General features: G+C 40.6%; 1 protein-coding gene across 3 annotated transcripts in view; it reads left to right on the top strand.

Moving 5' to 3' along the window:
* NOSTRIN (nitric oxide synthase trafficking) overlaps window positions 1-13,356 on the top strand; it is a 72,854-nt gene that overhangs the window by 21,290 nt on the left and 38,208 nt on the right. For all 3 annotated transcript variants that reach the window (XM_006153568.3, XM_014589793.2, XM_027773846.1), the window contains exons 3-5: window positions 6,120-6,203; window positions 9,974-10,036; window positions 10,244-10,325. In XM_006153568.3, coding sequence (XP_006153630.1) covers window positions 6,120-6,203; window positions 9,974-10,036; window positions 10,244-10,325 — 229 coding nt within the window. The remainder of the gene's footprint in view (window positions 1-6,119; window positions 6,204-9,973; window positions 10,037-10,243; window positions 10,326-13,356) is intronic.

Raw genomic sequence — 13,356 nt, 5'->3', positions numbered from 1 at the left:
ACAGCGTTTCATTACCTTCTGACGTTGTGGGCCATCTCTGAGGTTCACAAAATGGCCATTAGGGTCTAAAATGTGAGAATAGATGATTGCAGGCTGCTTTGCTTGACAAATTTTAACACTGTCTCTAAAACCCTTAGGGATCATCAACAAATTGCCAGCAGAGAGAGAAAGGATACAACCGTGTTGTTCAGAAATTCTGTGTGCACCTCAGTTCAGCCTTAAAGGGCTGGATTGGTGACAGTTGATGTCATAACCCCTTCCATTCCACTCCTCCAGACCTTTCACACCTGCTCCCCACCCCGTGAAGTACTTCACAGTTGAGCAGATGCTTTTGGAGTAGGCTCAGGAAGCTCCCCTTCTGCACAGAGGCTGATGTGGATCAGGTCTCTTGCTGCTAAGCTGCCAGGAGCTATGGTGATTCGGAACACTGCAATTAAAGGATAAGTGAGAGGCGGTGTCAAGTTTTAAAAGTATCTTGGTTGGGCTTCCCCCACAACTCTCCATCTGCAGCCTCTTCCCCGTAACTGCAGAGACAGGAAAGTGGAGTGGTTAAGTAGGCAGGTTCCCCAGTCTGGTTTTAAATCTTCCATCATGGGACCAGCAGTTGGTGTAATGGCTATGTCGCTGGACTCCCACGTAGTCAACCATGCTTCGAGTCCCGGACCTGCTGGCTTAAACTCAAGCCGGGCACGTGTGCGTGCGTGCCCAAGATCCCGAGAGGAGAATGGAGGAGAAGGGATTGCGGCGTGGCCATCCCCCCTGGGGGGGTGATTTTTCGTTTTCTATCTCTCTCTGTCTTTCTGGCAAGCACACACGCCCTATAGCAAAAACCTCTCAAATAAATAAATAAATAAATAAAATATTCCTTCACATATGCCCGCGGCGAGTGACTGACCATATTCTTTGTGCCTCAGTGTTTCCCTCCATGAAGTAGAGAAACTATGCCTGTCTGATGGGGGTTTCAAGGATTAAAGGAGAAAACACATCTGAAACAGCTAGAATGGTGCCTGGCACACTGTAAGTGCCCAGTGAACAGTGGAGGTTGCTATTTTGTGTGTAGGCAGAACCCAGTTAAGCATCAGCAGCATGTCTCCAAGACGACAGAAGACATTTGTCAGAAGAGCTGTGCTTGGACATGTGCCCCTCAGATCTGCCCCCTTAGGTCTGTAAGATATTTGTATTTAAGGAAAGACTCCCAACATGAGAAATGCTGTGCTGTGTTCAATCTCTTTAGGCTGGTTTTCTACGGTGCTCAAGATAAAGCAAGTGGAAATCCTGGGCCTTAAAAGTTAAATGACCAGACACAAAAAATGCAGAGACAGATTGCCCACAAATGAACAAGGAACTCTCCCTTTCTTGCCACCAAAATTCTGAACTTGTTTTCCACCAGGGGAAATCCAATCCAGTAAACAGTAAGAGAGAAAAGCAACCCTTCTTTCTCCTCATTGTTTTCTTAACTTCTGCATAGCCTCCGGGACACCTTGTACAGACTGTAGGAACATTCTGAAAGTGAAACTGAATTCGGAGGAAGAGAATTCGGGAAAGGTGCCTTTCCTGTTAGAAACCATTTGGCATGATCTGAAGACAATGGACGAGAAAACTGAATTTTTCCCCTTGCAACCATCTCCACCTCTGTATGCTCGGGCTGCTCTAAATATTTACAGATTCTTATGGATATATGATGATTATATTAGAAGAATTAATATTTATGAAGAACTTTTTTTGTGCCCAGCACTGAGCTGTGCATCTTAAACGCATTACTACATTTCACTATGTGCTGCTTTCAAGAAAGAATGTAAGGCTACAATGGGAAGTTAGTAACGAACTCAGAAAGGGTTTAAGTGTTTAGCTATGTCAAGTGCAAGAAAATAGTTTATTCTGACATCTGGGAAAGTAGTTTATTCTGACATCTGGGCTACTAAGCACAGCTCCAACTGGTGGCATTGCACCCAAACAGTTCATCAGTCTAAAATTTTCAAAAGTGAAGGGGCCAGCAGGTAGCATGGTGGTTAAGGTGCTGGATTCCCATATGGCCGACCACAGTTTGAGTCCTGGACCTGGTTGCTTGAAAATCATGCCACATGCATGAGAATAAATAATAATAATATGAAAAAAAAAGAAAAGTTATTTGATGGTGATGATGTGGATAGTGAAGTCTTTGTCTTGACTGATATGCATGGTAATCATGCTGGAAAAAGAAATGTTATATACTCTAAATATATATGTGATTAAATGTAATATTAAAAAAAAAAAGAAAAGAAAAGAAAATCACACCACATGCATGCCCAAAATCTCAAGAGGAGAATAGGAGAAGGAATTGCAGTGTGACCATCCCACCCGTGGGGTGATTTCTCACCTTCCCTCGCAGTGTCTTTACCTCTCTCCGGGGAGCGCACGTACCTCATGACAAAAAAACTTAAGAAAAAAGTGGACAGGTGAGAATAGACTTGGAGCAGAGTAGCAGAGCCCAGTAAAAATTCTAATGAAGACCTGGCGGGGAGTCTGTTCATTCATTCATGTCATACACACCAAGTGCCAAGTGTGGACCCTGCACTGTTCTAGGTCAAGGGATATGGCAATGCACAAAGCAACTCTTGGCCCTCATTAACCTCTTTACGTGTTTGCAGAAGTACACTAAAAACTTAAAATGCGATGTAAGATATGACAAGTGCTAAGACGTAAATAAAGCTTCAAAGATCCTCTTTTAGACAGGGCAATCTCTGTGGAGGTAACATTTGAGTGACCTGTTGGGATGATACGAAGGAGAACCATGTGGTTGTGTAGCTGGAGTCAGACTTGGCAGAGGCCACAGTAAGTGCAAAGGCCCCGAGACTCCATGGCAGTTGCCACTGAGCAGGAGTAGATGAGCAAGGGGGTGACTGGTAGGAGTGGAAACCAGAGGGAGTCAGCAATTGTTCCACTCATTGAGTCTCTATTGCACATGGGTTATTACAACAATTTAATCTTTATAAAATCCCTCGAAGTAGGTCTAATGACTCCCTTTGAATGTTGCCTGAAGTCACCCCGACAAGCAGAGCACTCCTGGAATTTCAGAGCATCTGAGCTCTCCAAAGGTGATGGTCCTCCCGTTTGCTGTTGACCTGCACGTGCTTTCTTTCTCTGTCAACCGGAACACATTCCTGGAGCAGAAAAATCTATTTTTAAATGCTATTTTTATCAGCCTCATTATTTTAAAATGCTTGCCTTAACCTTTCCTTATACCTGGACAAGTTCTGATACCAAATAGGTGTTTTCTGCACCTAGGCTTTGACATGTACTTCACAATGATTTTCTTTCAAAAACTGGTAAAAATAACTTAAAGCACAGCTGTACTAACAGGGAAAATAAGTAGAAATTTAGTAATAGATAATAGCTCTATATAAATAGATGCATCTATATAAATAGATCTCTGCATTCTATTTCTATAAATCTTTTCTTTTTTTTATTTTAAATAAAAGCTTCTTTCTTTAGTCTGTAATACTGAAAAGTTTCTATGAAAACTTGTAGGTATTAAGTTAGTTCCTGAAGAGTTCTGGAATTGTTTCCCAAATGGAATGAAGTCATAAATAATTCTAAAGATATTTTATAATGATAAGATTAGAATTAAGTTCAGCTGTGGTAGCACAGGCAGGAGAGCGCTGCTGTGTAGTGGGTGAGGCCACAAGGGAGGCCCAGGTTGGTTCCTGCCCAGCTGCATAAGCCAGGCACAGCGGCACAAGACTGTAGTCCTAGCAAGGTGGAGGCCGAGGCAGGGGAATCACTACTGATAGGACCCTGTCAGAAACGCCTCTTTTTTTCTCTCTCTCTCCTTCCATCCTAGCTCTCACTCTCTTTAAAAAAAAAAAAAAAAAAAAAGGAACCAGCAGTTAGCATAATGGCTATGTCGCTGGACTCCCACATAGTTGACCACGGTTCACGTCCCAGACCTGGTGGCTTAAATCTCATGCTGGGTGCATGTGCGTGCGTGCCCAAGATCCCAAGAGGAGAATGGAGGAGAAGGGATTGCGGCATGGCCATCCCCCTTGGAGGGTGATTTCTCGCTTTCTATCTCTCTGTCTCTGTCTGTCTGTCTGGTGAGTGCACGTGCCCTATAGCAAAAACCTCTTAAAAAAAAAAAAAAAAAAGAGGAAAGAAAGAAAGAAAAAGAAAAAAAGAAAGAAAGAAAGAAAGAAAAGAAACAAATAGAGTTAAAAGACTGAAAAAATATGCAGCAAAATTCTTATGGCCCATATTAAGAAGCAAAGCAGAAATTTAACTCAATTTTAAAAAATAGTTTTAGTATCTACAGTCAAAAGAGATAAGAATATGCCTTCAGTTTAGCTAAGATAGGCCTATAAATAGGACATGGTGAAATCAGCTTAAGATGAGAGTGATTCAATCTGTCCAAAAGGGATTTTGCTAGCAGGGATCATGTCCAGACTTCCTACTGAGGCTTGCCCTGCAGAGAAAGGAATGAAAATTCACTTTCTAAGTCTGATGTTGATTACTGCCTCAGTTTTCCTTTAAAAAGCTACTGCTTGACTCACTTGGTCATAGTTCGACATTTCATTGCCAGCTATTGCAATCCAGCACTAATTTGATTAGTGCTAATGTCCCAAGCAAGACTAGTAGGACGGTTTGCTGTTCCTTACTAGTTGCATTAGTTTTCTTTTCTTTTCTTTTTTTAAAGAATTATTTGCTTATTTTTATTTATTTATTTATTTTTTTAATTTAACCAGAGAGAGAGAGGGAAAGTGATAAAGCAAGCCTCCAGGTCCAGGTTTCGAACCTCAGTCAGCCATGTGGTAGTTCAACCCCTTAACCGCCATACCACCTGCAGGCCCCTTATTTTCTTTTCTAATTTTTCAGAGGGCATGTACACTTCCTGGAGAGAGAGAGAGAGAAAGAGAGAGAGAAGGAGAGAGAGAGAGAGACAGAAAAGTGAGAACCTCACCCTCCCACACCTCATGGGGACTGGTCACACTGTGACTCTCTCCTTAATCTCTCCCCTCTTTTGAGGTTTGGGGCATGTACACACCTGTGCCTGATATGTTTCTCTAGCTGCTGGGCCCAGGACTCAAACCAGGCTGTCAGCCATGTGGGAGCCAGCCACCTCAATCACCAGGCACTAGTTGTATTCGTTTTCTAGGGCTGCCACCGGGGGGTGGGGGGAGGGGGCTTAAATAGCAGAAATTTGTCTCTCTTCCAGAGGCTAGAAGTCCGAGACAGAAGGGTCAGCCTGGTTGGTTCCTCCGGAGAACCTGTTTAGTGGCTGTCTCCTAGCTCCTGGTGGTTTGCTGGCAGCTTTTGGCATCCTCTGGCTTGTTGATGCATCACCCTGCTCTCTGCCTCTGTGCTCACAGCGTTCACGTGTGTGCTCGTCTCTGTATTCAGGTTTCTTCTTTTTAACAAGGACACATCCATATTGACTTGGGTCCCAACTTCATGACCTCATCTTAATGTGACCATCCTCTGCAAAGACCCCATTTCCAAATAAGTTTATATCTACAGGAACCGGAAGGTAGAATTTCAACATGTAGCGCCAGCCTGTGGCATGGTGTTTAAGGTGACTGGATCCCACATGGGTGACTGTGCAGTTTCAGCCCTGGATCCTGCTAGAAAAAAAAAAATAGAAGAAACACCAGGCGTGTGTGTGTGTGTGTGTGTGTGTTGGGGGGACCTCAAAAGCAGAAATGGAGGAAAGATTGAAGTGTTACCCTCCCACAGGGCATGTGCTTTCTCACTTTCATTCTCTCTCTTCTCTCTCTCCCTTTCTCTTTCTATTTCTGTCCAGCGAGTTCATATACCTCTGGCGAAATTTAAAAATTAATAAAAAATGTCAACATCTCTTTGAAAAATACAATTCTACCCATAACACTGGTATAAAAGAAGATTAAATAAAAACTCTTTTCTTTTGTAGGATCCTTTTAGACACCTTTAAAGATTTTTCTTAAGGACAAGAGGATTTTTAGTAAATAAATCATCTCTTCTTTATGTAGGCATTAGTTTCAGCCTAAGCCCTCCTTCATGAGTGTGTGTGTGTGTGTGTGTGTGTGTGTGTGTGTCTGGGGCTAGGTCTATAGGGAGTACTTGATTTCTGGTCAGTATATTCTATTTAACAAGCAACCCTTTGCTAACAGGGCCAACCTGGAGATTAGCTATGCCAAAGGACTTCAGAAACTGGCAATCAAGTTGAGCAAAGCATTACAGAACACGAAGAAAAAGTAAGTATTATGGCAGAGTTAAGGCACAATCACTTTTTTTTTTTTTGCATTTGCGAAAAAAGTTTACTGCTTTTAGAGAGAATATCATATCTTTTCCACAGTAAAATAATCTTATCCTCTAAGGATTTCAATGCTCTTTTCATTAAAAAATGTTGATTATCTATATTGCGCATGGTAAAAATAATTAATTATAAATTATTCTCTTTAAAAAAAGAAAAAAAGACAAGTACTGGGACCAGCAGTTGGCATAATGGTTATGTCGCTGGACTCCCATGTAGTCGACTACGGTTCAAGTCCTGGACCAAGTGGCTTAAACTCACGCAGAGCGCATGTGCGTGCGTGCCCAAGATACCAAGAGGAGAATGGAGGAGAAGGGATTGTGGCTTGGCCATCCCCCCTGGGGGGTGATTTCTCACTTTCTGTCTGTCTCTCTCTGTCTTTCTGGCAAGTGCACACACCCTATAGCAAAAATTTCTCAAAAAATAATAATAATAAGGGCAAATACTAAAATACTGCATACCCATGAAATCTACTATATTCATTTAGCATAGTGATCTATATTCAAACAACACTTGTGCCCCAAATGGCTTCTCTTAGGTAAGGAGAAAAGGGAATCTAGGCTACAGTGTGACATGTGCATGGGATACTATTTTTTTTTGATGGAGGGGATAATTTGGTTTTGATGATTAAGATAAATTATATTTTTCTAATTTTCAAAATATATAAAGTAATTTAAAATTTTTCAGGTAAATATTAAAAGAAAATAAGTTAATATGAAAAATGTAATATTATTCTAAGAAATACTTAAACTATCCAAGTTCTCCCTTAATAAATTCTGCAGGGTTTAATTTGATGTAGCTAACTGGGCTCAGCTGTGGTACAGGCAGTAGAGGGCTGCTACATCATACTGGAGTCACACAGGACCCGGGTTCAGGTCCAGGTCCAGGTCAACCCGAGCATGCCAGGCACTCACATGCACTCGTGATTCTGGCTGGCTGGGAATCTCGGGGGATGATCATGGTATGGTAAGACATGTCAAGGCTACATGTCTCTCACTCTCATAATAAATAAAAAGATAAAGTAAACGCACATATGTATAAACATGCATATATACAAAGTGACGTATATCCAATTTCAGCTTTCTCTTACAGATGTGAGGCATGTGTAAGAGACAGCACAGGATGTCAAGCAAGGCTGCGAGTTTTGAGGCACTTACTATGTACTGGGCACCGTGTGAAATGCTTTAGAAAGACTCCTAATTAACCCCACAACAACCCTTGAGAGGTCTTATCGTCACCCCTTTTTACAGATAAGGCATTGAGTTGGGAGACTTAAAGAATTTCTCCCAATCACACAGATGATGAGTTGCAGAGACAGATCAACCCAGTCATTATGACTCTGAAAGCCCCCATGTATAGCTGCTCTCTTTGGTGGTTTAAAAGTTGGAATATCTTAGATTGGGAACATACAACTCCTTATCTTTACTCTGTGATCTTGGCCAGGGAATCAGCCTCTCTGTGCCTTGATACTCTCTTCTGTTAGATGGAATAATGATATGTGTTCCATCGTGTATGTGTATGTGTGTGTGTGTGTGTGTGTGTGTTGGAGAAGAGGCATAGGAAATGAGATAATGTATAGAAAAAGTTTGGTACATGGGGTGCAATATATTGCAGCATTAAGACAGAAGTAGATTCCTTCTTTGGGGAAAGAGAAAAACGATATTGACGTTCTAAAAATGATCTTCATAATTTGCTATGAAGATTCTTGGCTAACACATGCTGAAGTGCCCTGAACTGGCAGTGCCATTGCACAGGCCTCTTCTCATGCTGAAAGAGGGGGTGAAGGAAGGGAAAAGGATGCCTTCTGGAGTTCAAATTCCCACTCCTCCTTAGGCATCATCTGTAAGAGCAAATGATGGCTTTGAAATTATTCTGAATGTTAGCTTTATTTTTATTTTGAGTATATTTTTAGTAGACTATAAAGGAGCCAGTACAGCACAGTGGTTGACCATAGATACTTTTATGTAGACTGCCCAGGTTAAACTTCTAGCTCTACCACTTAGCAGGTGAGTAACTGGGCCCTTTTTCTTATCTTTCAATGTCTCTAGAAAGTAGAATAAAGCCTGCCTCACATGGTCTCAGTGAGGTTAAAGTGAGATAATACTAGAATGTATACCTAAGTCAGAAATGACAATTTTAAAAAGATTTAAATAAGACCTGATCAAACATTTCTTTAAAATCAACTCTATTAAGGTTTAATGTACATGCAAAAATAAGCACCTATTTAGGTTTCTGGTTTGGTTGGTTTTGACATATACCTATAGCATGTAACCACCACGAAAATCAAAACAGTTACTTCCAAAAGATTTCTCATACTTATTTGCATTCTTTCCCCTCACCCCTAGCCCCACACAATCATTGACCTGCTCCCTGCCAATAGATTAATTTGGGGCCAGCTTGGTGGTACAGCAGTTAACATGCTGATCGAGTTGTGCTGTATCCATATGGAAGAACATGGGTTCAGTTCCCCAGTGGACCTGTACATTAAGCTCATGGCCCATGATCCTGACTGTCTGGGAAGACTGTGATGGGGGTACCACAGTATGACGCCCTCTGTTAAGGGTACATGTCTTTCTTTCTCTCACTCAGGAAAGAAAATAATAAACTTTAGAATATGTACTTTAGAATATGTATAGACAAATGGTTAGGGATTTTTTTTTCCTGGAATTTCCTGTGATTAGAAGCATACAGTATGCTCTCTCTCTCTCTCTCTCTCTTTTTTCTTTTTCTTTTTTTTTAATCTTGAGCGAGAGAGAGGAAGTGTGAAAGCAAGCTTCCAGGTCCGGGACTCAAACTACAGTCAGCCATGTGGGAGTCCAGAGACCCTAACCACCACATCACCTGCTGGCCCAAGTATACTCTCTTGTGCCTAGTTTTGTGTCTGGCTTTGGCTGTGTATAAATCCTGGCATCTTGTAGTTCTCCTATCGTCAGACTACAGGGTACAAACCAAGCCATTTGTAAGCAAAATTCTGTACCATTCTTATTTTGACAGGAATGCAGAGCCCTCTATGCCCTCTCCATCAAAACCTACCCAGCTTCTGTCCCTCAGGTTTATTAACATGATTTGGCTTATGGTCCTGACTTTTGAAGGCAGACTATGGGCTGCTGTGATCTGGGTCCCTTATAGGAGAAAGGAACGTCACACTTCCTAATCTCCCTTCTATGCCATGAGGGACAGGCCAGTGCTATCCTTTGTTAAATTAAGACACCACTCACAGGACTGTAAAACATCTGAGCTGTCGTCCGGTAAGTTGGCAGGGAACAGGAGCTGGACACCAACCTTAAGAGCAGCAAGCAGGATGTGACCAGGGCCCTGTCACCTAACTTCTTGGCACCTCAGTTTAAGTTTATTCATCTGTGAAATGAGGACCCTGAAAGTATTCTTTAAGGGCCTTCTAACCCTAGCATTCTATCACCTACCTATTCTCACTCTAGACTGGTTATTGAATATGGTTATTTTCCTGATTTTCTATAGACATGAAGTGGAAAATGAAAATCAAAATGAAAAATGACTAGAAAGAGAACAGTATATAGAATAACCATAGAGCAAATAAGTGTTTTAGCAGAATTTAGTCTCATGGAGAAATTGAAATAAGGTTAGGGAAATAAACGCAATTGCTGAATGCAGTGAATCAGAAGCAATGCTTTGGTTCTCAGAGTGTACTGGGAAATGACACTCACCCTTGTTCTACTCTGTTTTTGCCCTCAGCTGTCTCAGCAGTGCCTGGGCCTGGGCCTCAGAGGGCATGAAATCCACGGCAGAACTGCATCAGTGAGTGTTCCCACCTTGGCCTTGTTTGAAATCCAGAGAAAGTCATAAATACTAGTGTTTAAAGCAGGTGCGGTACAAACACTTTACTTCAGATTTGCACTGAATAGATACTCCATAGTATACCATTGTATTTCCCAAGAAAGTAATTCAGGAAGTAAATATAAACCCGAATTCTATGCTTGCTAGTCTTTTACGTTCTATTTCCAGGAAACTTGGCAAAGCAATTGAGTTGGAAGCAATAAAGCCAACTTATCAAGTCCTCAGTATACAAGAGAAGAAGAGAAAATCAGTGAGTCCAAATCTTTCTTTTCTCTCTCATTTAAAGCAACATTTCTATCTTTGACCCAAGGAGGGAAAGGTGATCTAAAGGAGATACTGAGTTTCAGGAATTTATCTGAAAAACACAAGTCCAACATTAAGTGCAGCGATGTCTGTAAGAACATTTTTCATAATAGTAAAGTACTGGAAATGACTCCATCATTCAAAAATAAATTATGATAAATTCAAGCAACGGAACATTCCATAACCATTAAAAATCTTATTATAGGAGAATTTGATTACGTAGGAAATTTTTCATGATATAGTGTTAAATTAAAAAACAGAATGAAAAAAGCTAATAAAAAATATAGTCTCAATTTTGTAAAATAAATGTATATTAAGAAAAAAGCTGGAAGAACGTTCCCAAAATACAAATAAAAAATATCTTTGGGATCAGAAGATGGTATAGTGGTTATGTCACTGGACTCCCACATGGCTGACCACGGTTTGAGTCCCAGACCCAGCAGCTTGAAACATGCTAGGCACGTGTGTGTGCCTGCCCAAAATCGTAAGAGAAGAAGGGACTGCGGTGTGGCTGTCCCCCTGGGGGGTGATTTCTCACTTTCTGTCTCTCTGTCTTCTTCTGTCTTTCTGGCGAGCGTACACACCCTAAAGCAAAAACCTCTCAAAAAAGAAATTATCTTTAGATCATGGAATTAAAGGTATGTTTGTTTCTTTTTAATACATTTTTGTATTTTCACTTCTTTGTAATTTTACTTGCAAATAAAAAGATAATAAGTACAATTTTTAGAAGATGCTTTCTGGGACCAGCAGTTGGCGTAATGGCAATATTGCTGGACTCCCATGTAGTCAACCGCAGTTCAAGTCCCGGACCCAGTGGCTTAAACTCATGCCGGGTGCATGTGTGAGTGCCCAAGATCCCGAGAGGAAAATGGCGGCATGGCTATTCCCCCCTGGGGGGGGTGATTTCTCGCTTTCTGTCTCTCTGTCTCTCTTTCTGGTGAGCACACGCACCCTTTAGCAAAAACCTCTCAGAAAACAAACAAATAAATAAATAAATAAATAAACAAATAAAAATTTAAAAAGCTTTTCTATGCTTATTAGCTTGGGATTATGTAAAGGTAACAATGGTTACAATCCTTAAATATCCTTCAAATTAAAGAAAAATAACTAAATAATTAAATCATTCCTTCAGGGACACCTGGTCCTATTATAGCATATTCTGTAATCTTTCCATGTGTCTTTCCTTCCAGAACAGTTTCACTTGTTCATTTTGCTAAGCACTTTATGTTTCCAAGAAACGTAAGTGGGTGTTCAGTAAAAGCAGCCTGGCTCTGATAGGGTGGGGTCACAGGCACTGCTTCAGTGCCAGGTGCAGGTAAGACGTTCCTAAGTCTAAGAGGTGTTCCTTGTGAAGGGAAAAAGGCAGGGGCTAAGGGAGCCTCCAGGTCCCACAGCCAGATAAAGTAGTTCCCAGTGGTAGTAACAGAAAATGAGGAGGTTAATGAAAGCTCTGAATGGAGAGAAATTATCTTAAAAACAAATTTTATTCAAGTGAATTAAACTGAGTTGGGAAGCACATTTGTGCCAGAATGGATATTATACTTAGGGCCAGGGCAAAGGGTGTAAATTATAGGAATTGCTAGAAAACAATATAAGCTTCTACCTCTGCAAACCAGCTTAGTAAAAACCAAATACTAGGGTTTGTATTTCATTAATTATGAAATATTTTCATACTCCATAATAATATAATTACTGTTTCTTTAGTATGTTGTGTAAGTTGGAACATTGCTACTATAATTTATCACACCACTTGATCACCGATGGCATGACCCTCCCAAACTGCTGTTTCTATTTGTAATTTCAGCTTTGCCCCTCACCATTGCACCCCACGACCCTGCTCCACACACCCACAAAAGATAAGACATTAGATTCTTTTAAAATTCAATTCGTTCCCCATTCAAGCTATATATAAGGTCAAAAGTGACATAGTGCTCAAAATTATTAATATCTTCATTGTATCTGTTACAATAAGTTATATACTCTAAATTTAACCAACTGGGAATAATAAAAGAGCAGCTGCTAGGTCTGAATTGTGTCAGAGCTGATCTGCTGGGTCTGTTGTTCAGGAAAAAAGGTTCTCACCTTGCTCATAATTGATCTCCCTGGGGGATCGCCTGAAGACATTTTTATCATTGTATACTGTCCTTCTAGCTGTTTAAAAGCAGGGAGAAAAGTTTACTATGATTCAAAATTCAATCTCTTTGAAATTGATTAATACAAGGAAGACTTCAACTAGTTTGTGGAAAATGTATATTATGGAAAACCATGCATGAATTTCCATTTTTTTGCATCAAACTGAATTTGTCCTTTAATTCTGGTTTTCCACAAAATATTTTTGAGCACCTTGTATTTATTTCAGCAACAGTGGAGACATTTAGTCAAATGAGCACTTCTAAGAATGTTACTGAAGTTTTACCACATGGACTGATACTGAAGAGGAAGCAATGGGACCAGATACGACACCTATCTGTCCATGCAAGGACCTCCCCCGTATGACTGCACATTTAAGGGAGGACTTCAGAAAGTTTATAGGAAAGTAGAACTAAATGCAGCATTTTGGGGTGCAAAATAAATTTGAAATTCATGCAGTTTTTTCATAATGTGTATTTTCCGTGAATATTTTGAACACAATCCTCCCCGCACCCCGCCATATATGAGCTTTTTACGTTATTATAGAATAGAAACAATTCTTTTACCAAACAGGGTCAAGATCTATTTGACACTGGATGAAATAGTTTGGCTACTTTCCTCAGAAAATGTGTCCACTGTAGTATTTTGAAATTCCCATGAATTGTGGTGGTGATTGGGCCAAAGTTAATAAGCTAGCATTCTGGCTTAGACTGTTCAGGCTACTACAATAAAATACTATAAATTTCATGGCTTGTAACAACATAAATTAAGTTCTGGACACTGGGAAGTCCAAGATCAATGCACCAGCAGATGAGATGTCAGGCGGAGAGGGAAGGGACAGGGAGGAC

Source organism: Tupaia chinensis, unplaced genomic scaffold, assembly GCF_000334495.1.
Source record: "Tupaia chinensis unplaced genomic scaffold, TupChi_1.0 Scaffold000381_1, whole genome shotgun sequence".
NCBI classification, from domain to species: Eukaryota; Metazoa; Chordata; class Mammalia; order Scandentia; family Tupaiidae; genus Tupaia; species Tupaia belangeri.
Note: the sequence above shows the minus strand (reverse complement) of the source record. Positions and strands in the feature narration are given on the sequence as shown.